The sequence below is a fragment of the Athene noctua genome, chromosome 11 (assembly GCF_965140245.1).
Source record: "Athene noctua chromosome 11, bAthNoc1.hap1.1, whole genome shotgun sequence".
NCBI classification, from domain to species: domain Eukaryota; kingdom Metazoa; phylum Chordata; class Aves; order Strigiformes; family Strigidae; genus Athene; species Athene noctua.
Window position 1 is genome coordinate 6870089 of NC_134047.1, and position 21977 is coordinate 6892065.

The 21977-nt window shown below is 44.9% G+C and overlaps 2 protein-coding genes across 5 annotated transcripts in view; one reads left to right on the top strand and one right to left on the bottom strand.

Moving 5' to 3' along the window:
- The first annotated feature begins 105 nt into the window (after window positions 1-105).
- ZBTB33 (zinc finger and BTB domain containing 33) lies at window positions 106-14078 on the top strand. Of its 3 annotated transcripts, none has more exons than XM_074915229.1 (2): window positions 106-223; window positions 5982-14078. In XM_074915229.1, the coding sequence occupies exons 1-2, from the start codon at window positions 196-198 to the stop codon at window positions 8021-8023; spliced, it is 2070 nt and encodes a 689-aa protein (XP_074771330.1). In that variant the 5' UTR covers window positions 106-195; the 3' UTR covers window positions 8024-14078. The 3 variants fall into 3 exon arrangements, with proteins under 3 accessions (XP_074771330.1, XP_074771332.1, XP_074771331.1); XM_074915231.1 differs by lacking the exon at window positions 106-223 and adding an exon at window positions 3908-4081; XM_074915230.1 differs by lacking the exon at window positions 106-223 and adding an exon at window positions 4636-4718.
- A 132-nt stretch (window positions 14079-14210) lies between these two features.
- TMEM255A (transmembrane protein 255A) overlaps window positions 14211-21977 on the bottom strand; it is a 29557-nt gene continuing 21790 nt past the window's right edge. Inside the window, exons 7-9 of one of the 2 annotated variants that reach the window (XM_074915233.1) lie at window positions 21098-21257; window positions 19648-19791; window positions 14211-14674 (exon numbers count right to left, since the gene is read on the bottom strand). In XM_074915233.1, the coding sequence (XP_074771334.1) occupies window positions 14516-14674; window positions 19648-19791; window positions 21098-21257 (463 nt within the window). In that variant the 3' untranslated portion in view covers window positions 14211-14515. Of the gene's footprint in view, window positions 14675-19647; window positions 19792-21097; window positions 21261-21977 lie in introns of both variants that reach the window. The other variant, XM_074915232.1, reaches the window with a different exon arrangement.

Consider the following 21977-nt stretch of genomic DNA (forward strand, 5'->3'; position numbering starts at 1 on the left):
TCCCCGCCCGGGCGGGGGCAGGGGGCGGCGGCGGCGGGGCGGGAGCGGCGCGGCCCCGCCCGCGGGGCGCACCGCTCCACCCGCCCGGGCGGCAACGCTGCACCGCGGCGGCGTTCCCGGCGGCGGCGTTCCCGGCGGCGGCTCCCTTTGTGCTGCCGGCGGCGGGCCAGCCCCCGGCAGCGGCTGCCCGGCAGCATGGACGTGCGGGCAGCGGCGGTGCCAGGTAAGGCGGCGCGGGCGGCGGGAGGCGGGGGGCGGCGGGCGGCGGCGGAGTAGGCCCGGCCCCGCCCCGCTCCGCGGGCACCGGCGGGGAGGCGGGGGCCCGGGGCCGCGGCCGGGAGCTGTCCAGGGCGGCCCGGGAGCAGCACTGCCCGGCGGGACAGCTCACGGCCCGGCCCCGCCGCCCGGGAGGGCACCCGCGGGGAGTCCCCGTTACTCACCCTGCCCCGGACCCCGCGGGGCTGCGGGCGCGGGGGCCCACCGCCACCCGGCAGCTCCACGGCCGGCTGTTGAAACTGAACAAATACGGCACCTGCCAGACCGGTCTGTCATGGTTTTCGGTGGCAGCACGTAAGGAGCACCCGAAACAGCAGCACGTGGGGAGAAAATGACACAAATTATCTCTTAAAACGCACGCTGTCCGTCAGGGTTTGAGCACCTTGCACCGATGCTTTCTTAAAAAACCACCCCAATTTCTGCTCTGCCCTGGGAAGTGCAGCCTAACGTTGCTGGGCTCCTGCGAGCTCAGCGTCAATGGGGCATTTTGGACGGCTGCTTCATCCCGAAAAGCCCATGCTGGTTTACGCTGGCTAAGATGTATGTCGGTGTCTTTTTTCACAAATGAAGCACTGTTTCAGTTCCCAAGCCTATCATAAGCAGCATAAAAAAATCTGTAAGAAGGAGGAAGCCTATTTAATTTATTACTACATGCAGAACGGGGGACGGAAAAGATGTTACCGGTGGTTTGCATATGCATATGGTGTAACCATGTCCTGTGTCTGTCTGAGGGCAGCCTGGCATCTCCCTGCAGTGGGGCACTGAGTATTCTGAGTGTCAGGGACTACTGCTTGCCTCACTGAAGTGGAGAAGGCTATCTTTTAAAAGGCTGTTGTTTTGTTTGGCGGTAGGGTCATTTGAATGAGACAGCTGGAAGTCTGCAGTGGCTCTGGTTTTGCCAGCTGAATCTGTACTGCATCAATTAAGGCTCAGTGACTTTGTCTCTGAGCTTCTAGTCTCAGGAAGAACCTGAAACCTAGAGCGACCCTGAGACTTAGCAGCCCATATCCACGCTCTCCTCACAGGCTGCCCGAGTTCGTTTACCCCTGTGGTATGTGAAGTCAGAAGAAGTCCAGGCCACTGTGTACACCCAGCACTGGTTACAGGAGGTCATGCCACCAACCCTTGAGAGAGATGGAAGCTGCTGGGCCAGACATATAATGTAGGGACCTTGTCCAGCTGGCAAGTACCCCTGAGGCCTTCCTGAGGACACGTGGCCTTCCCTAGCTTCTCCCCTGGGGTCCCCCACAGCCAGGGCTCAGGGCTGCCCCAGAAAAGGGGTGGAAGACTCTGAAACGTGTCCGGCGGCAGTGCGCTGTGCACTGGAGCCTGGGTTCACTGTGTGCTGACGTGGGCTGGCCAGGCGGCGGGGAGCCGGGGTGTTTGGAGGCACTGGGCACCGCAGCGCTCGGCACAGCTGGCTGCCGGCCCCTGGCTGCGGCGAGGCAGCTCTTGTGATAAGGCCACTCACGTCTCCATCCGAGGTTCTGTCTTGGCAAAATGGTGGCTAAAACATCTACCTCTCGGGAGCACTCCGCACCTCTGTTACTTGTACTGTAAAGTGGTGCTAATATGGTAAAGTGATTTGAAGTATTTATACACAGGTTATGCAATGCACATATATACAGTACCTAATAGCATCTACAACTACTAATGTCAATAAAAAGTATCACTGGACTTTAAATTCAGTTATGAGGCTTTATATAATGGGATTGACAGACAAAATACTCTCTAAAAAATTCCTTGAAGCACAAATGGTGGAAATTAGTATTTTAGAGTCCTTCAGAAGCAGTGGTGTTTTATTTGAAATTCTACAATGGAATATTATTTCTGTCCCTAAAAGTAGTCTTAGCTAGGATAACTGTCGGATTTTGATTTTACTGAAGGCCCTAAGGGGAAATTCACTGTCCTGTTTATCAAATTTAACTTATTTTAATGTAAAATATGTTTTTTCATGACAGAGAACGCTTCTTTGTCTCTCAGATGTCTTTAAAAGAATTTTCTGCTCCTGCAAACTGTATTTTTAAAAAAGAGAGCTCTTAAAATTGCTTAACTGAAAACTTGTCACTGAATTGTGTATTTTTTTGTCTTCTCACAAAAGCCTACACATCATTTCTTTAAATTTGTACTTCGTCTTTTCAGAGCCTCCATCCCAGGGTTTTTTTGGATCATGTCTATGCATCAAAATAAAAGTTGCTATTGTGTCTCTTATCTATTTTTTCAGTTCCAAGAATACCATGTTTAGTTCTATGTTCTAGAGGTTTGTCGGTAGCTTAGATAAAATGGTTCTTTTAATTTTTCACTACGTAAGTTTTTATGTCAGTCAAATCACCAAACACTTTCTAGGCTTATCTAAAAATAAAAGAGGAAAAAAAACAAACCCCAAAACTAAAGAGGTGCATGCTAGACAAAAAAAAACCTCAAAACACTGAAATTCTGCATTCAGGTGCAGGAGGACCGAGTGGCAACTTCAGTAAAATTTTTTAAGCTGGTCCATGGCAAGGTGACAGTGGGGTTCTGATTATATATATGATGTGAGAAGCTGCCACAGAGAGGAGCTTCTGCAAAAAGGTAAAAGTCAAGGAGATGGTGCAACTCTGACAGCTAGACCAGCATCTTTTAAAGTAGCCAGCATTTCTGTGCCTAAGGGTAAGCAGTTCACACCTGATTATTTAGAACTGATGATGCTTCAGGAGCAGGGCTCCTTCCAAATCAGTGCTCATCTTTATCTGTAAATTTTCCTGTTAATTATTTAGAAACCAGATAGGCAATGAGGAGAAGAAAATTCCTTAAAGCTGAAGGATGAAAGGCTAAGAAATGGTTTAATTGGGACCATCAGACATTTTTGGAGGAGGAAAAAGAACACTGGATTATACATTAAGAAATAAAACAATTACAATTGTTTTACAATATTTTAATGTAACCTGTGTAAAAATGACAAAGAACCTATATCAAAGGAGAAAAGTTAATTGAGGGGTTATAGGAGGAAGAAAAGCCTACCTTTTCCCCGGATTATTCTTTTCTGTTATTTATTCTTCTTCACTCAACTCTCTGGAAAAACCTATAAATAAACAGAAACTGGCTTTGTAACATTTCAGATCTGAAGGCTCGCTTCAAAAAGGCACTTCTGCTAGTAGCTATACAAATACAGGGAGTGTGGCAGGTGATTTTCTTGCTAGAAGGACTCATAAACCTAGGCAGGACCATTTCGCTGCTGATTGATATATGCAGTGAGGGATTGCAGTTGTTTGTGCCAGTGATCACGGCTTGTTAATGTTTTTGGTCGAACTTGGTAGAAGGACATTTGTTCTTGGCAAAGTTTGGGAATCTTAAGAAAATTTAAGAGCTCCTGTAGTTCAAGTCCACAAAATCCATAGGAAAAAAAAAAAAAAAGGAACATATCAGTAACTGAAAATGAAAAATATCTTTTATGATCTTGGTGCTCTTTGAGCGTTTATGAACAGTGAGAGTTTCCAAGAGAACGCATTGTGGCTATGTCACTTTGATGACCACATGTCGAATGTGCGGAGAGCCGCATTTTGTCGAAGGATTTAACGTCTTTACAGCTCCTAGTGGAGTCTAACACGTGCCACTGTGGTGCAAAGAATACAAAATAAATGGCCTTGCGGTGCGAGCGTGGGTGTTCAGGTTCAGGTTCCAGGAGATCGCCTCCGTTGGGCGGGGGTGCCCGCTGCGTCAGCGCTTGGCAGAGCAGCGCCGGCCGGCTCGCTGCCCCCGGGAAGGAAATGAGCCGCAGCGGGAAATAACCCGTTGCCATCGCGTCGGCACAGCCTCACCCAGCACGGTCAGACGTGAGGCGGGTGTCGGGGGGCTTAGTGCGGGTGTTGCCGGGGGAAGGAGAGCGGGATGGGACGGCCGGGAGCCAGGCACGACTTGTCAAGGCCGGGGCGAGGCCCGGGCGCTCGGCCGTGGGCTGCCCAAGGCCTCCGGTGGAGCGGGACCGGGGAGCGGCGAGGTGCGGAGCTTCCCCCCCGCCAGCGGCCAACACACGGGGCCTCGGGGCCCGTGACCGGCCTCCGAGCGGGCGGGAGACGGCGCGGAGGGAGAAGCGGGGGGCGGCCCCAGGCGACGTCCGGGGGCTCCTGGGAGCCGCCAGCCACCTCAGGCCGCTACACCGCTACCGCGGCGGGGAAGGCCCTGCAGGAGGCCGGCCCGCGGCAGCCGGCGGCAGGCCCGGCTTGGGGCGGCCGGAGGCCCGGCCCGCCCCGCCCCCGCCGGCGAAAGTTCCCGAGGCCGTTCGGGTCGCGCAGCCGAAGGGTGACGAGCGCGCTCGGGCGGAGCGCGGCGGCCCGCAGGGGAAGGGCAGCGCCGGGCAGCGCCCCCTGGCGGCCGCGCAGCGGGGGCCGCGCCCGAGCCCGAGTGAGCGGCGGCGGCGGCGGCGGCCGGTGCCCGTTGTGCGGGGAAGGGCGGCGGGAGCGCAGGTAACGCGGACCCTCGCCTTCCTCCTCCGCCCCGCGGGCCGCCTTCCCCCCTCCCGCCGCCAGCGGGGGCCGGCTCCGCTCGCCTCGCCTCGAGCAGGAAGTGGCGGCGGCGGGCACGGCCTGGCCGCGCGGAGGAGGCGGCGGGGCCGCCCGTCGGTTCCGGGCGCCGCCGCCGCTGGGCCGCTCCCCGGGCCGCTCCCCGGGCCCGCCGCCTGCCAGCGCCGCCGCTCCGTCTCGTTGAGGCGGGGCGGCCCGGCCGCGGTTGAGCCGCCCGGGGAGCCCGCGGCGGGGCCCGGCGGCCGCCCGCCCGCCAACCACCTCCCGCCACGGTGCCCTCCCCGCGGCGGCGGCTCGGAACGCTCGCGTTCATGGTAAACTTCACCGAGGGGTGCGGGGGGAGCCGAGCGGTGGCCCCGGAGGAGACCGAGATGGGCTGGAACCACAGCCGCCGTTCCGCGGCCGGTATCGGGGCGGGGGGGGGCGCCGCGGCCCGGAGGTCTTGGCCTCTTCATCTCCTCCTGCCCTTCCAGGCGCCTGGAAAGAAAGTTGCACGAGTAAAATTTCGGATTTACAGCCTTTAACTCGCTGTTCTTATATTTTGATGATTTTTTTTTTTTGCATCTTGGTGGTGGGCATCGAATGGGAAGTGCCGATAGATGGATTAGTTTGACTTTACAAATCATTTCTGTTACCGTGGTGCCTGGGTATCTCTGTTTCCAACACATAGCAACCTTGTAACTATAGGAGGAAGTGTAAAAAACCAAAAACTTTATTTTTCTCGGCAAGGAAGTGAGCTATCAGGAGCATATAATACACGGAGGCACAGATTTTGTTGTCTGGCCCATAAATAACCTGGACGTTCATCAGGCTTTCTCATGACAATTTACAGAATATTTTCACAATTAGAAAGAAATCTGTAATAATGTTTAAAGCCTTTTGGGGGACCTGAATCTTGCATCTTCCTGGTTTTCCAATTTACCTTATTTGCTGTTGAATCAGATAAGCAGTTGGTTTTCTGTTCCTCACCTTGTAAGAATAGAGGATCTATTCAGAATTGCACGTACCTTGTGTAGAAGGTGAAGGGACAAATAACAGTAAGAAACAGAGTTTGCAGAGTGCTATAGCATAGAAGCTTATGAGAGTGTCTCAGATTTGTTTTTTTCAAAAGAAGGAATAAGCAGTAAATATGGGAAGATTGTCATGCAGTTAAAAACATAAATCTGTATTTTTATTAATTTGATGCCTTTTACTTGCTTTTTGTAGGAATGGAGGGGAAAAAACTGATTTCTGCAACAGACACACAGTATTCTAGTGTGCTCCTTCAGTCTTTGAATGAACAGCGTGGCCACGGACTTTTTTGTGATGTTACTGTCATCGTGGAGGACCGGAAATTTCGAGCTCACAGAAACATCCTTTCAGCCTCAAGCTCTTATTTTCACCAGCTTTTTTCAGTGGCTGGGCAAGTGGTTGAACTGAGCTTTGTAAGGGCAGAAATTTTTGCAGAAATTCTTAATTATATTTACAGTTCCAAAATAATCAGCATTCGATCTGATTTACTTGATGAACTGATTAAATCAGGGCAACAGCTGGGTGTTAAATTCATAGCTGATCTGGGCATCCCTCCATCTGAAGGAAAAAACATGCCAAGCGAGGTCAAAGATGGTGCTTCAGGAACTTCAACCTCTAGTCCAGGTCAAAAGGATGCTGAAACACAAGTACCTGTAATAAGGCCAGAGAGTCAAGAGATAACGGATGGGATGCCAGTTATAACACAGTCATTCTCTTTACACGGCATAGAATATGAGACTACAAAAATTACAGTGAGTGATTCAGATGATGAGGATGATGATGTAATTTTTTGCTCCGAAATTGTTCCTCCAAAAGAATGTTCTAAAGGTACAAACGCTGCAACCCAGAACCAGCCATGCCCAAGTCCAGCTGGAGTTTCTGACCAAAAATCATGTGGCAGTGGTGGCTCTCCCCATTTGACGAGCACCGCAGGAGCTCAAAAACTCGCTTCATCTGCCAGTCAGCTAAGCCCAAAACAAACCCAGTCAAGTGCAGAATCACTTGTCTCTGTAACACCGCAGCATTTGACTCCTAACATTATCGTGCTAAATAAGCCTCTGCTTAACTCATCGCTCAGTGCCAGCTCCTTGCATCAAACACATGTGACCCCTACAATTAATTTACTTGAGGAGAACCAACAGCCATCTAATAATGGCTCCTTAACTGAAGTGGAAACGACTGCTGTTGATGATGAAGAGGTTGTTGAAGATGATGTTGATATCATTAGCTCTTCTAGTCCTGGTTCAGTCAGCAGTAGCTCTTTGGTTCAGCAACCTTCTGTACCCAAGGCAGCAACCACTGAGGGATCAGGTGTACAGAAAAAACAGGTTGTTACATTTTCGCAAGAGCCATTTTCTAAACCTGGAGAGTTTAAAATAAAAATCTCAGATGTCCTCACTGGAAACAACAAGGAATTCAGTACAGGTGTAGCACCAAAGCATGTGGCAGAAGGACAGAAAATCATAACATTAGATACGGCAACTGAAATAGAAGGGTTATCCACAGGCTGTAAGGTTTATGCAAATATCGGTGAGGATACATATGACATAGTCATTCCCGTAAAGGGCGATTCCGAGGAAGGGGAAGCCAAGCTTGATGAAACACCTAGAACGTCTGGTGGTGATTCTCCAAACAGGAAACGCATGAAAGTAAAGCATGATGACCATTATGAGCTCATAGTGGATGGAAGAGTCTACTACATTTGTATTGTGTGTAAGAGATCCTACGCGTGTCTGACCAGTTTACGAAGACATTTTAATGTTCATTCCTGGGAGAAGAAGTATCCGTGTCGATACTGTGACAAAATTTTTCCTCTTGCTGAATACCGTACAAAGCATGAAATTCACCACACCGGTGAGCGAAGGTACCAGTGCTTGACGTGTGGCAAATCTTTCATCAACTACCAAATTACAGCCTCCCACATTAGATCAGTGCACAGCCAAGACCCTTCCGGAGATACCAAGCTTTACCGACTGCATCCTTGCAGGTCTTTGCAGATCAGACAGTATGCATACATTACTGATCACTCGAGCAGTATACCCGTGATAAACGAGGGTGGAATTGTTTATCGTGTTGGCACGGGGAAGGATGGCACAGAAGGAACAACATCTAACCCTCCAGCCAAACAGATCACCTGGGATGACATTTTCATTCCACAGGGAAATGAAGCAATTTTTAAACAAAATCCATCAGAGGGAAGTACTGAATTTGAGTTTGTAATACCTGAATCTTACTGAAATGCATTAAATGGATTAGGATTCAGTGCAGAAATACTGCAGCTGTTTTAAATGAACTGTTAAAATTGCTGTAAAATCAAATGTTAAAAGTGAAAACAACTTAACTTGTTCTACTGAGACATAAAATGGTAGCACTTAGATGGATCATTAGTAGCTGCAAGTGATCTGTGGAAGTGATTCATCTGAAAGTTTACTTGAATAGAGAATAAGACATTTCCAAGGCTTGTCTGGTATGTTAATTTTGATCAAAAGGTGGGGACTTGTAGCTTGAAAAGGTAACAATTTCCTCTAAAGAGTTAGAAATCTTTCTTCTAAAGTAATTGAGGTGTTTCCTGTACCCATGCTTACTATGTAAACCCTTTTTTTTCATGTTAACACTTCAATGCCGAATTCTGCTGAAGAAACCTAAGATCTTTTCATTGTAGTCTCTTGCATATGGAACCATTTAAAAAAAAAAAAACCAACCCACAACTCGTACTTATTTTTGTGAACAATGCATTACTGCAGGGCTCAAAAATAACTGATCCAGTAGTTTGGAGTAGTGTATTTTTAAACTAGCATCTTGCTTCTCCTTTTATAAGTGCTACGAATCATCTGTCTTAGGGCAAATAGTCTTGCCAACAAGAGATACTCAGTTAGGGCTAACTGTATTTATACTTGGCAGTATGGTGAGAGGAGTATTCAGGGTCTGGACCATTATATTTTACTATTTTTGCAACAGGGGAAAAAAAAAGCCAAAACCTATGAAGCTCAATAGTGAGGAAGCTTAGTACACTTAGGAAGGAGATAATTTTGCCTTTTCAAAGCTTGAGGAATAATGTTAATTTTTCATAGTACTGAAAAGATGCCAATAGTTTGTTTGGAATATTGTGCTGTTCCTTTTTTTTTGCTCTTCAAGAAGGAGGCCTTCAGTCTGGTATTTTTTTTTAAAAAAAGTGATACTTAAAAGTAGGACTTTTTTTTTAGGTGAAGGCTATGAAATTTACTTTTCAAAATTATGAAATAATCTAAGTGCTGTATTGGCTTAGCACTGAGACTGCTGAGCATCTTGTATGCCTGTTTGGGTAGATTTTTAAGTGAAACAGGGATTTGGATTTTTCCTCCCCCATTTATAGAGTGTGGAAGCATGAGGACTAAACCAACAATCAGAAAATACCCTCCATCCACCATAATCCAAAGTATCATTTCTCTGCAGTTGTCTAGTTGTCATCTATTTTTAATTTGGGTTTGTTATACAGTCCTTTTTTTTTATCCTTGCAATTGGTACATGTTTAGGCACTTAGAGATAAATTAGATGTCCAACTTGAACAGGAAGCAGTAGATCTGATAAAAATGGCTGTTTACTGGAGTCATATTTAGCACTTCCGATTTAGTGACTTGTTACATTTTTGTAAATGGTAATATGAAAACTGCTCAAGTTCTAGAGATGACTGAGATTGTTGTGCATAGTACTAGTTAGTTATTGTAACCTTTCATTGCTTAAATTACAGTTAAAGGTTTTTTCTTTTTTTTTTTTTTCATGTTTTAAGTAAGCATCTTGATCCTATGACCTTCAAGGTTAAGGTTTTAGACATATAGTACTGTAGACAGACATTTAAATGGTAAGTGGTTCAAATACAACTTGAACTATGAAAAAGGGTACCAGAAATCTGTATGAGTAATGATGGGAGAAAGAGGAGGATTTGTTTACCTTATACATGTAACGCTCAGCAATTCTGTTTTGTAGGCCAAGAACATGATATACACGATTATTTACAGATCATAGTGCAGACCCCTTTGAATATAATGGGGCATGCTTTCAAATGTTACAGGTTGGATGGTGTCTGAGATGGCATTTCAGCAGTCAAACGTAATCCTCACAAGGCATAAGTATTGACTGCCTGTATTAGCACAGGTAGCTGTGACATAGCTGGCTGTGTGCTCTATTGAGACTTCATTACCTTTTTTGACAAGAAAAATACAATGTTATTTTTATTGACACGACATATCTGGAATTAAACGTACATTGCAAAGTGTACATTCAGTAATAATTAAACACAACGGCTATCAATATTTGCTGCTGATATATTTAAAACCTTAAATTAAACTGTGCCTACTAAAGGTCTCTTTTTTTGGAGGAAAACTGGAAAATTAGGGCTTTGTAACTATTTTTGCTAGAAGACTCGTGCTTGCATGTGTCTCAGGGTCTTCAGTTTTCCTTGGAAGTGATTTTTGATATCCAAAGTGCAGAGGTCATGTAAAGCATTTTTTTAATTTTACTTCCAGTATTTATTGGTTTGGAAACATATTAAATCCATTCTTTTAAAACTTTTTATGGGGCCATGAGCTTTTATATTTAGATTTCTGGCTATTGCACTTATATTTGTGGTTTTGTTTGGTTTTGTAAACACTTAGCTTCCAGTTTAACTTAAAAAACTTATGTAAATATTAAGAAATTGGCTTTGGGGTAATGGAAGAAAAAGATTGAATCTGAAAAAGCATTTATATAAAATTTAAAAATTGCAACAGAGTATGGTAGCACACCTCACAGTCATTTATATGCATATAAAAACATTAACGGATCTGCTGCAAAATATGATAATGGTGGCTGCATCCTCACTGTATGGTTTCTTTGGGGATTCATACCATAGCATTCCAGTATGTGAATTAAACAAATATTGAGATAACAATTGACTGCTTATTTATTTTGTACTGTTAAGGCATGCAGCTTATAAAAAGATGTGGAAGCTGGTAACTATATACATTGAACATTGACTTCTACAGCTATTGCCTAGCAACTGTTCATGTGAAACATTTGATCATTTTTGCCAGATCTGTAATGTATATAGTTGTACAGTCTTTCCTTAACATACTTTTTAAAGTTGTGTTCTACTTTTCATTAATCAATACTTGATATTAGTTCGTAGAGCTTTCTATGGCAAAAAATAAAAAAGTTTTAATTCTAAAGATGGGTGTAGCATGTTTCTTTTTAATGACAACTCAGCTTCTACAGCCTAACATGTGAGACTGCCAACGGTTTGTAGCTTCCTTTCCCAGGTCTTTGGGAATAGCAGGGAACCCCCTGGGTGTGTGTGGGTGAAGTGTTTTTATTCGGGGCTTAGGTTTTTTGGTGGGTGTTTTTGTTTGTTTGTTGGTTGGGGTTTTTTTTTTTTGGTTGAGGCTTTCCAAGAAAGCACATTAGCCAAAAAAAACTCCACCATGGGTGGATTGTGAGCTGAATCTTGTGATAAATGTTTACTCTCAGAATAGGCCAGGCTGCTTGGAACAATCTAACTACTGCTAACTCACTGCAAATGACCTAGGAATCAAGATAAACATATCGAGTTACCAGTGCAGTGCATTTCAGCTAACTCATAGTTAGGGCTCCTTAACCAGGTTGCTGCCTAGTTATGCTTTGGAAGAGTTAGATTATTGATGAATTGTGGCTAACATGGAGAAAATAAGTTATGTGAACGTCTTGTTACAGGTTAAGGAATGCAGTTTAATAAGTCACATCAAATGATGTCTTTATCTCCTTGGCACAGGGCTTCCACCTACTTCTGCTAACTTCAAACAGTAGCTGACATCATCAGGACAGAATTAGGCCCAGAGTAATACAGTAAACATGAAAGCAAGTAAAGAAGACACTACTGCACTGACTGGATTACTTGCCTGTGTAAAGCAGAAACTCAGCAAGAATGACTTTAGAGTGATTGAAGTCAAGGCACCCTGTTATGGGGTTAGAACTGCAGAATTATGAAGTGTGGGGGCACCTGGGGCTTTTAAAAGCAGAATTTAAAGGTGTATCTGGCTAATCCTGGTAGAAACACCAGTGTCTAATACAGCAAATACAGTTTTGGGGATGTTTTTTCGTTTGTTTTAACGTACAATGCTATTGTATTGGAATTCCTCAACATTAAAGCTGCTTACAAAACAGGAAAGTTGCTAAGGTCAGATGCGATTTATAAATGTTTACAAAAGTCACACAATTTTATTTAACTTTGGTAAAGTAATAAAAGGGTACATATGGGTCACAATCTTGACATTCTCATAAGAAATGATGAATACAGTGCAGAATGTTGCATTTACATTAAATGCTTAGTTTTACTCAAGCAGAAGGAAAGAAGTCATTCAACAGAAAATCCCACCAGTGCTTTTTTAAATGTGAAAATGGACTTGTCCTTTTAAAGTGAATTTAAAGCAGCAATGTAATTTTTGCTTAAATATTCCTTAGAAAAAAAGGAGAAGTTGGATAATTTCCTAGGTTTAGTATTTTCAACTCAAAACCAATGACACAATCATTTCCTAATTGTTACTCTGCCCACTAAGTTACGTTCCCCTCATGAGTTTCTTAGTCCTGTCCTGTAGTGTCCCCTAGTCCTAGCCCTATTTATTTGACAGGCACAAATGGTAGAGTATGTTTGCCAGAAGTGGGACAGGACTGTTAGCTTTTATTTGAAAAATGCAGCAACAAAATGTTTTTTGATTTTAATGTGCCCTTCCGACTTGTGGGGAGTTTTATCAGAAGTACTGTATATTTTGAAATTGCCCATGATCTCTTTATCAAGATTTAATTCAGGAAAATATAAAATGGATGATGCCCTAGTATACAGTTGTTTCCAGTATGCAAATTTATAGGAGCTGCACTTCAACAATGTATAGCGAAACAAAATATTACCAGGATATGTTCTGCATACACTACTGCTTTAAATCCCATGAGTTGTATTCTCTTCTCCAGCCATTTATTTTTCTTTATTACTAGAGAAAAGTTACACTTGCTTCTGGATAAAGTGTCATCCTTTAGCTTATTAATATACTGATTAGTACTTGACAGTGGAAATGATAAGGTTAACACACAGCCTAACCTAAAGGCTTTGCAAAGGCATAGGATTAAAAACAGCATTATAAAGTGTGGGTGTACTTTGAAAAGTGAGATCAGAGACTTCAGTGTTTGTTTTCCATGAGACAGTATTTTTTTTTTTTAGATTAAAAGTAGAGAGATGCCGCCATTTAAAATCCAACTGGATTTTTTTTTTTTTCCTTTCCCTCCTAGCAAGTATTCCAATTCTAGATTCTGAAAGTCAGATTTAGCTTTTAGGTACCTTTTGTCTGCATCAGCTGGAAGTAAAGGTAGACAATTGAGGATTAGGGTCAACAATCTGAAGGCAAGGAAATTATATCTTTAGGAAATAAGAGAGTAAAATGTCAATAACTTATTTTTATCCCTGAAGTAAGCAGCTGAGAATGCTCAGGTTGAGCAGCTCAGATCTGAATGCTGTCATCTGAAATCACTTCCAAGAGTAGAACCACACTTCACAGGACAGTGTGTCACATAACAAAGCTGACCTTTTGTTATGCAGGATGCATGCAAAATCTGTTGGAATCTAGATCAATCAGCACAGTCATCAGTTGAAGATTAAATGAAAGTCACAACAATAATTGCAAATTCCTATCAGTTTCATCCTATATTACTGGGTGTTGAATCTTACCCATGTGAGACTTAAATCTTGGAGAACTAGTAGTGGCTATTCCTTATGTGCAGCCCATAATACAGCTACTAAAACAGTGCTTATTCAGGGTGCTGATTCAGTCCATTAAAAAAGTTAAAAGTACAAGCTTAAAAAAAAAAATCCCAACCAAACAAAAGGGGAGAAAAAGTAGTAATAATGTTTTCACTGCACTGTTTCAGTGACTTGTGGACAGTTCTTGATGCTCTTTGTAGGAATACAAGGAAGATTTAGGCAGTGCAACCACCCAAACTGTTTGACTTTAGCATTCCTTACATAGATTTCAGAGAGAGACAACTCCATTTCACCTTCTATCTTAAAAAGCATCCTGAAATAAAACCAGCTTGCCTATTAAAGCTTTTCCCCTCAAAAAAGCAACATTCCAATTGTTTTGCTAGACATATATGAAAATATCCATTATCTCTTTTCATTAGTGTTAAAGTTTGAGACACTGCTGTGGTTCCCCCCAAGATTTTTCCAGGGCATAGGCTGTAACCAACAAGTAATGTGAGAGCTAGGTTCTGCGGCCCCAAAAGACTCCCAGCAGCTGGAACCCCAAGGCCAAACAAAACAAGCGTCAGGTCGAGCAGTCTGCAAGCACCCTCACCTTAAACAGACTGATACTCTCCGGCAGCGATCGATCTTGGCCACCCTTACTGCAGCCTGGCACAAGATGGAGTAAGGCAGACCAGAATCTATCATCTGTGTTGTATCACTTTATTAAAAACCGAGGACTACATGAACCTTGTAGTAGAACAAGGAGGCTGGAATTTAGGTCACCTGCTATTCACTGACACTGCAAGACATCAGCAGTATGTCCCCTTCCTCCTACCCCATTGTTAAACCTCTGAAATAAGTCTCGCACGAAAGAACAGTCCAATCTAATATTTGTATTTACAATTATCTTCTATATCTATCCTCCTGCTCCCTCCCACAGTAAAATATAACTACAAAATGTTCACAATTACTCCAATGGCAAATATTTTCTTCTTCTTTTCCACATTCTTTATGGTGTATAAGGTGGTGGCTTTTCAAAAGGTGGAAAATACGGTGGGGAGTAACGAGGCGGTGCATTAGAGGACCACATATAGCTGGGAGATGGCGACATTGACTGGGGGTCATCGGAGAGGCCAGAAGGAGTGGAGGCTGGAAACACGCTGGAATGCTGCAGGGAGACAGCAAGAAGGCTGTAATGTAACCACTTCTTAGTTTAAGGGACCACAGCAAAGCAATACTTCATTACAGAGTAGTGCAAAATTAACATTTCAAGGCTCACTTCTGCAAAACGTATGTACATACAAATAAGTATTCAAATAACTTGTTGCATTCAAGGTAAGCACAGTCTGTAAGTAACAGTTTTGCATGATGAGACTCCTTAGACTTAAAACTGAAAAAGGTATTTAAAAAAAAAAAAAAAAAAATTCTTTCTCATCACTTCTGTATACCTGCTGCATTTCACAGAGGCTGGACAACTGAAAACTGGTGACTCTCAGATCTTGGGTTTCAAACATCAGCCACTAGCAACAATGAACACGCTGCAGATAATTTCTTTTTACGCTGCTACTTCTCTTCATTACAAGTAAAAGACCCCCAGAAGTTAATGATAACTAAATAATTTATTCTTTCAGTAAGTAAAAAGCTTGAGAAGGTGGTGTCCTGGTTTCAGCTGGGATAGTTAATTTTCTTCCTGGCAGCTGGTACAGTGCTGTGTTTTGGATTTAGTGTGAGAATAACGTTGATAACGCACTGATATTTAGTTGTTGCTAAGTAGGGCTTATCCTAAATTAAGGATTTTTCAGTTTCCCATGCGCTGCCAGCGAGCAGGTGCACAAGAATCTGGGAGGGAGCATGGCCAGGAGAGCTGACCCAAACTAGCCAAAGGGACATTTCAGACCACAGAATGTCACGCTCAGTATATAAATGGGGGAGTTGGCTGGGGGCAGACCGCTGCTCGGGCACTGGTCAGCGGGTGGTGAGCAACTGCACTGGGCATCGCTCGTCTTTGCTTGGGCTTTATTTCTCTCTTCTTTTTTATTATATTCCTTTTCATTACTATTATTATTATATTTTATTATTTTATTTTTAGTTATCAAACCATTCTTATCTCAACCCAGGAGTTTTACTCTTTTTTTCAGTTCTCCTCCTCATCCCACTGGAAGCAGGGCGGAGTGAGCAAGCAGCTGCATGGTGCTTAGCTGCTGGCTGTGGTTAAACCATGGCAAGTGGAGAAACAAAATTTGTGCATACCTGAAGATTAATTTCTGCTCTCCAAAATGCCTGTGTTATCAAAAACACCTTAGGTCTAAAGCCTCAAGTCATATGTCGCTGGCGCTGTCAGACCTGTGCACAGGCTCGGTTCTGTCCAGAAACAGGCCACATAGACAACAAAATACAGCCACTTGCATTTGCTCCTCTGGCCGCTAATACACTGTGATTTTATCCCTGGCAGTCACACTGGCCCACTTGAACAAGCGCCCCACAGAGCGAGCCGTGTTGGACGGCGCTCAGCCGTGCCACCAGCACGCTGGAGCAGAGCACCCTTCTGCTCTGGCACGCAGGCACCACACACCCCTTCACCACCTTTTGGTTGTGGGCACGGACTGCAAACCTCAAATGTGCCTGGTGTAAGGCCCCAGCAGAGACAGGAGCATGAGGAGGATTTGCACTGTGCAGCGAGGGCCACGGCAGCGTGTGCCAAGGGAGCTGTGCCAGGGCCCGTGAGGCCGAGCAGCAGGCAGCTGTGACCGTGTACAAGGTCAGAGGTGACCACCTGGTTTCACCTTGGTGGGTGGAGGGATGACGGATTCTACAGTAATAGCAGGTTGTTTTCAAACAGCACGTTTTTGTGTCACTCCCTGAGGCTCAGCTCAGTTGTAAACAATCTGCTGAAGAAGGGGCTGCGCTCACTGTGCAGTGATGGAGAGCGGGACTAGGTGGAGGCTGGGTAGTCGCTCACTATCTGTTGAGAGCTGCCCCAGCTGTGCAGAAAATGCCTCTGTCACTCCCTTCGCTGCTTATCTGTCACCACAAGCTACGGCCTAGATTCATGTCAAGAGCCTGAGCAACTCCAGAACTAGCCTTGTACTATTAACAAGTTAGGAACTATCATCTATATTAAGCTATATCATAACAATTTGTGATCAAAAGCTAGACTCAGCAGTTCCCTAAAAACTGTGGAACTGAAAGTGTTTGCTGAACCACCGGAGTTTTCCTTTCCCCTGTTGTTATGCTGTATTATGTCAACCAGCCCCCCCGCTCTATAATTTACATGCATTATGACACTGCAAGTAGATGAGCTGAAGAAACCAATCATAAGGCTACATGCTCTATGACTAAGTATTAATGTAAGATATATAAGGCAGAGGGGCAAAAATCATTCTTTGCAATTCCCTTCAGCCAGCCTGAGACCCCAGCTGCTTACTGCCCTGACCATTGGACAGGTTGTATGATCTTTCTTTAACCTCTGCTCTCTTTCTCTTTTTTCCCCCCTCTTATTTGCCTTCTTAATTTCTATATCGTTATGTATGATTGATATGTATTGAGTATTATTAAGTTGTTAAAGAACACTGGATAAAGAAAGAGATTATTAAAATTTGGTTTTGATTTTCCTCTGCCTGACTCACCTGACTATTACTGGTCAGTGAAGTGTGCCACTCTAAGGGAGGAGGGAATTACTGTCTCCCCACTTGTACTTGCTTGGGAATGGGGCATGACACTCCCCTAACACCAACCTGTGACAGTTTATTAAGCAGATATATAGACCATGAAAGCCCAGCCTGCTCATTGAGGGCCTCACAGGAAGCCATACAAACCATTCCCATTTCAAACAACACAACAGCTCTTCCACCGCGCCCCAGTTCACCTCAAGCCCAATGGGTGGGAGCCCTTGGACTGCAAAGACATTTGGAAGGGCACCGCCACAGTGACACGGCCCCTGAACTCATTAGCAAACAGAGCCCTGGCTTTCACCATTATGAAGTGCCTGCGCCCAACTGCCTCAGCCACAGCCACCAGTCCTGGAGGAGAGCTGCCATGGCAGCAAGCATACCTGGCTCACACCGGCTGCAGGCAGCAGCCTGGCTTTGTCAACGAAGGTGGCAGCTTGGGAAGATGACACCAATTCCTCTTCTGACAGGGGGTGAAAGAGAAGGCCACTGCCACAGCATTTTCTCATCATCGCCAAACGTGGCTCAGGGCCTGCAGAAGTCAAAATGCTGCAGGACTGACACTTCTCACCCAATTGCCCCCAACCAAGCACACACAGTGAGTAGTAAGGTACTGGCACTACTTCCACCAGGGCCCTTTCCTCCTGCCTGGTTTCCATCATGGCCCACTGCAAAGGCCTGCTGCCTTCCTCACCATAACCAGGTGGGTGGAGGGTCGTTAGCCATGGCACAAGTGGTGGCTGCTGCAACACTCATCAGCTTGTGCTCCTTCATAAACCAGACAGCTGGGTCTGCGGTTTTAGAGCTGTGCGTGAAAGCCAGGCTCTTGCAGGGGCACAGGCTTCCTTACAAATTCTGGAGTGGTTCGGGTTTTTTTTTCCTTTCTCTGTGAAAATCGTGTGGGATGAATGGGAAGCACTGACTTGGCCAATTCTTTCACCAGAGGGAGTGCAGCCTTTGAAAGGAATTTGAGAGGCAAGGCTGGGCTTGTTCTGTGTGCTGTAGGATGGCAGGGGAGAAGGTGTCAGGGTGGTACAGACACTGCTCAGGTCAGAGTAGGGCTCAAGGCAACAGAGAGTCTCCGCAGCCAGAGGCCTCAGCTAATGCTTCCCTGCAGGCCCTCAAGTTCTCTGGAAGATAAGCAAAGCTCACATTTGAAATTGCATTTGAAAGACAGACTTGGCTATTTTAAGTTTAGATTACCTTGATTTATGCCCAGCTTTTGTGCCAGCTCCTAAGCCAACACCTGTGCTCGCAGCAATGAGACACAGAGAGACTTTCATCTGTCCAGCTGTGCTGTAAGCATTAGGAGAGCCCCAGCAGTACTTCTAGTTGAAAAGCAGGGCAAATCCACCCACGCTGAGCTCTGCTGGTACTGTGGCTGCACTACAGACAAACCCTGAGTAAACAGCGCTTAGTACCAGCCGAGTGGCTGAGAAGAGGACTTCACAGCAGAGCTTGGTTTGGTATGCGCTGAGGTTAACATTTTTGTAACTGCAAAAAGTTATACAACACTAGTGACTGTCTCAGGTTGTGCTAATCTCAAAAATGAATCACAAATCTGTGTAAGTAAGTCCTAGAAATTCTGATGTAAGTGTTCAAATATTTCTAGGAAGCCCTGACAACAGCGTTGTCTAGTGGCAGTAGCAGTAAAGCCAGAAAGGTTTCGATTCACAGTACCTCTAATGCATAGCTCTGATGAGGGAGATGGTGGCTATCACAGAGCACTCCTCTTAGTTGATGTCCAAGACCTTAAGGTCTTGTTAAAAAAAGTCTCCAGCCCTGATGGTTGCAAAGAAAATGTATGATGTGTTAACACCAACACTGTGGTAAAACCTGACAGAAGAGATGAGGAAGAAATGTCCTCCTCTTCAATAAATGAAAGCTAAAGTTGACAGCAAAGTTCACATGAAATCACTGCTTCCAACTGCACAGCTCCATAACTCAGAAGAGGAAGGGATGCATTACAGCAGAGGTGATGTTTGCAGGGACTGTTCTTAGACCAGCTGAAGCATGTGGAAAAAAAAGCCATAACAGAATAGCTTTTCAGTCAGTATGTGTCTTCAGGAGTTCAAACAGCTTGTTTCCAAAAGTTCATCTGCTTCTCTCACACAGCACAGTTGGCCTAATAAAGACCAGCACCTCAATGCCTCACTTTGCCTCTCTCCTCAAGAGCATTGCAGGTGCCAGAGGCAATGCCTATTTTTAATGTGGCCTCTAACAGAGAACAACAGGAGAGGCAGGCAGCAGATTCTGTTGCCTTCTCTTCAAGGACAGCTTTCAGGAAAACACTGCCTTAGTAAGAGAAAGCACTGCCAAGGACCAATGCCTAGTAGGAAAAGATTTGGTATTATCTGCAGGAACAGGAAAATTAAACTGTGTGAATGATGGAAAGACAGGCATCCAGAGTCCTGCAGACCGGCTGGATTTAACCTTACTGCTAAACAAGAAAACATCCTGTATTGTTCCCTACCTGAAAGTCATAGGCGGAGTAGGGAGGCAGGTGAGGAGTGCTGTGGTAGTAGGTGTTGTAAGATGTCACTTGTGGCCTTGAGTAGTAGGACACTGAAGGGTGTGCATTTTCAACCGTACAGTTCAGTGTAGGGAGGGAAGGAGTCTGTTAAAACAAAGAGGAGAATCTCAGGCTACTAACCAAGTCACAGAAAGCTGTCGGCCGAAAGAAGGCAGAAATTATTTAATAAGAGCACTGTGTGTCTTTACAGCTCAACTGTTGAATTAGCAACTGGCAATCCAGTTCTCTCTTAGGCAGCGGGCAAGTCCTGAGGTCATCTCATTCCTCAGGCACCTATTGTTTCCTCTCAGATGCCACAGAACAAGCTGGCAATAGCCCAGTACACACTAGTACTCACACAAAACAACTGTTCAGATTACACCTTCACAAGTAGGAGAAAGAATCCATTAATTCTGATTACTCTGGCGTTCAGTGCATTTTGAGATCAACGTATTTCAGCTCCTCTGTACTGCTGTTCACAGACACTTCCATGCATCTTTTTCTGCAGAGGTTTACAGGCTGTCTGGTGTGGATCAAATCTCAAAAGGCCATGATGCACAGCTGGGAACACGTCTCCCGTTTTGTTTGGGAAGATCTTGGGGAGTCTGAAAAGAGTGTAGGAAAGTTCAGAGTTCTAAAATAAGGCACCCTTAGTGCAGGGCCCAAAATGTGTTTGTAAGAAAAATGTAGCCAGAACAACAAATGCTCTTTTCTGAATGTCTCATTTTTGTATTATTCACAAGACACTGAAAAAAGCCCCAAATTTATCTGTCAAATGTTTGGGTTTCCCCATTGATCTGACCTCTGCAGAACAAAACTGTATGGAAGGTAACAGGCAGTCTGGTTAAGTGAAAGTATTTCAAAGCTCACATTGTCAGAACAGCATTTTTTTAATTATCTGAAGTTTGCAATCTTTCACCTGGTTTTGGTCCCCAGTTTACTCTCTTGGATTCTGCACCATGAAGAAACTAGATGGGGAGTTTCAGCCCAATATGGCTGCTTAAACAGTCTGTAAAGCTCAGAACCCTACTACTGCTATAGAATCAACAATTTGTGAACAACCACCACACATTTCCTTGTAGAAGGCCAATGCTATGAAAAGGAAGATCCATTTTTAATAAAGAGCTTATTTTCATTCATCCCAGTATTACCAACACCTTTTGAAAATACAGTTTCCCAATTCTGTTCATCTTTTCTAATTGTGTTCAGGTGGTGACACCAGATCAGAAAAGTGAATCATTTCCACTTTCTCCTTACAGTTAGTTCATGCCCTTCTTTCCAGCTTGACTGCAGTGATGCACAGACCATTTGCACTGAAATACCAATAGCTGTTTCCATTATTATTTTTAAAAGGCAATTTGTCTGATTTATCAGTTTCATTTAATGCACAGAGAAATTGGTACCATCTTACCATGTCTTTAAAGCCTCCAAGTATCGCTGCTGTAATGATCCCCAGGAACAGCCCCACTATGTTCAGAATCGTTGCCGACCAAAGCAAGTGGTAAAGGTGGATGATGTCCTGGCAGCTGCTGACATCAATGTATTCATAGTAGCCTCCAGAAATCTCTACTCTGCTAGATTAGAAAAACAACAATAATGATTAAAAAATGCACTGCAAATCATAAAGCCTAAGCACTTCTGTTGGACAGTAAAATGCATTCTGCAGTTTAATGATACTCTGGACCTAACTACCGAGGAAGCGGGGATAAAGCCTGCTAGATCCCACGCTTGCGGCATCTGAGATCTCCCTACAGGACCACAGCAGAAAACGGCTTGATCTGTTGTGAAACAAACAAGTCCTGCAAAGCCTGCAAATACTCAAATGATCCTGAGTCTGAATCTGCCTCTTATTTCTATCATCTGCAATCTCCACAGAGATCCTGGAGGCTTCCCAAGGACAAACTGGTCTTGGAATTACCCAGGGAAATCAGTCTGTGCCTCAAGGAGTGGCAGCTGCCCCTCGGGGCAGCACTGGCTGCTCCTCACAGCCCCACGAGCACCTGGGTGGTGTAAGGGCACAGGACAGCACAGCCGGCTGCCTGGCACCCCAGCGCTGGGACACAAGGCACATCCAGCCAGCAGCTCTGCTCCAGCTGCCTGACCTTTGCAGCCTTCATGGCATGGGCTTGCAGGACCCCTGGCACCCTGGCAGAGACAGGTCCTTCTGCTCACATTTTTAAGCTTTTCCACATACAGAAAAGAGACAGAGAAAACTTGGTTGAATCCACTTAGATCAATATTTTGTCAAGGGAAGAGTGGCTCCTGCAACACGTAGGCTGGTATCTCGCAGG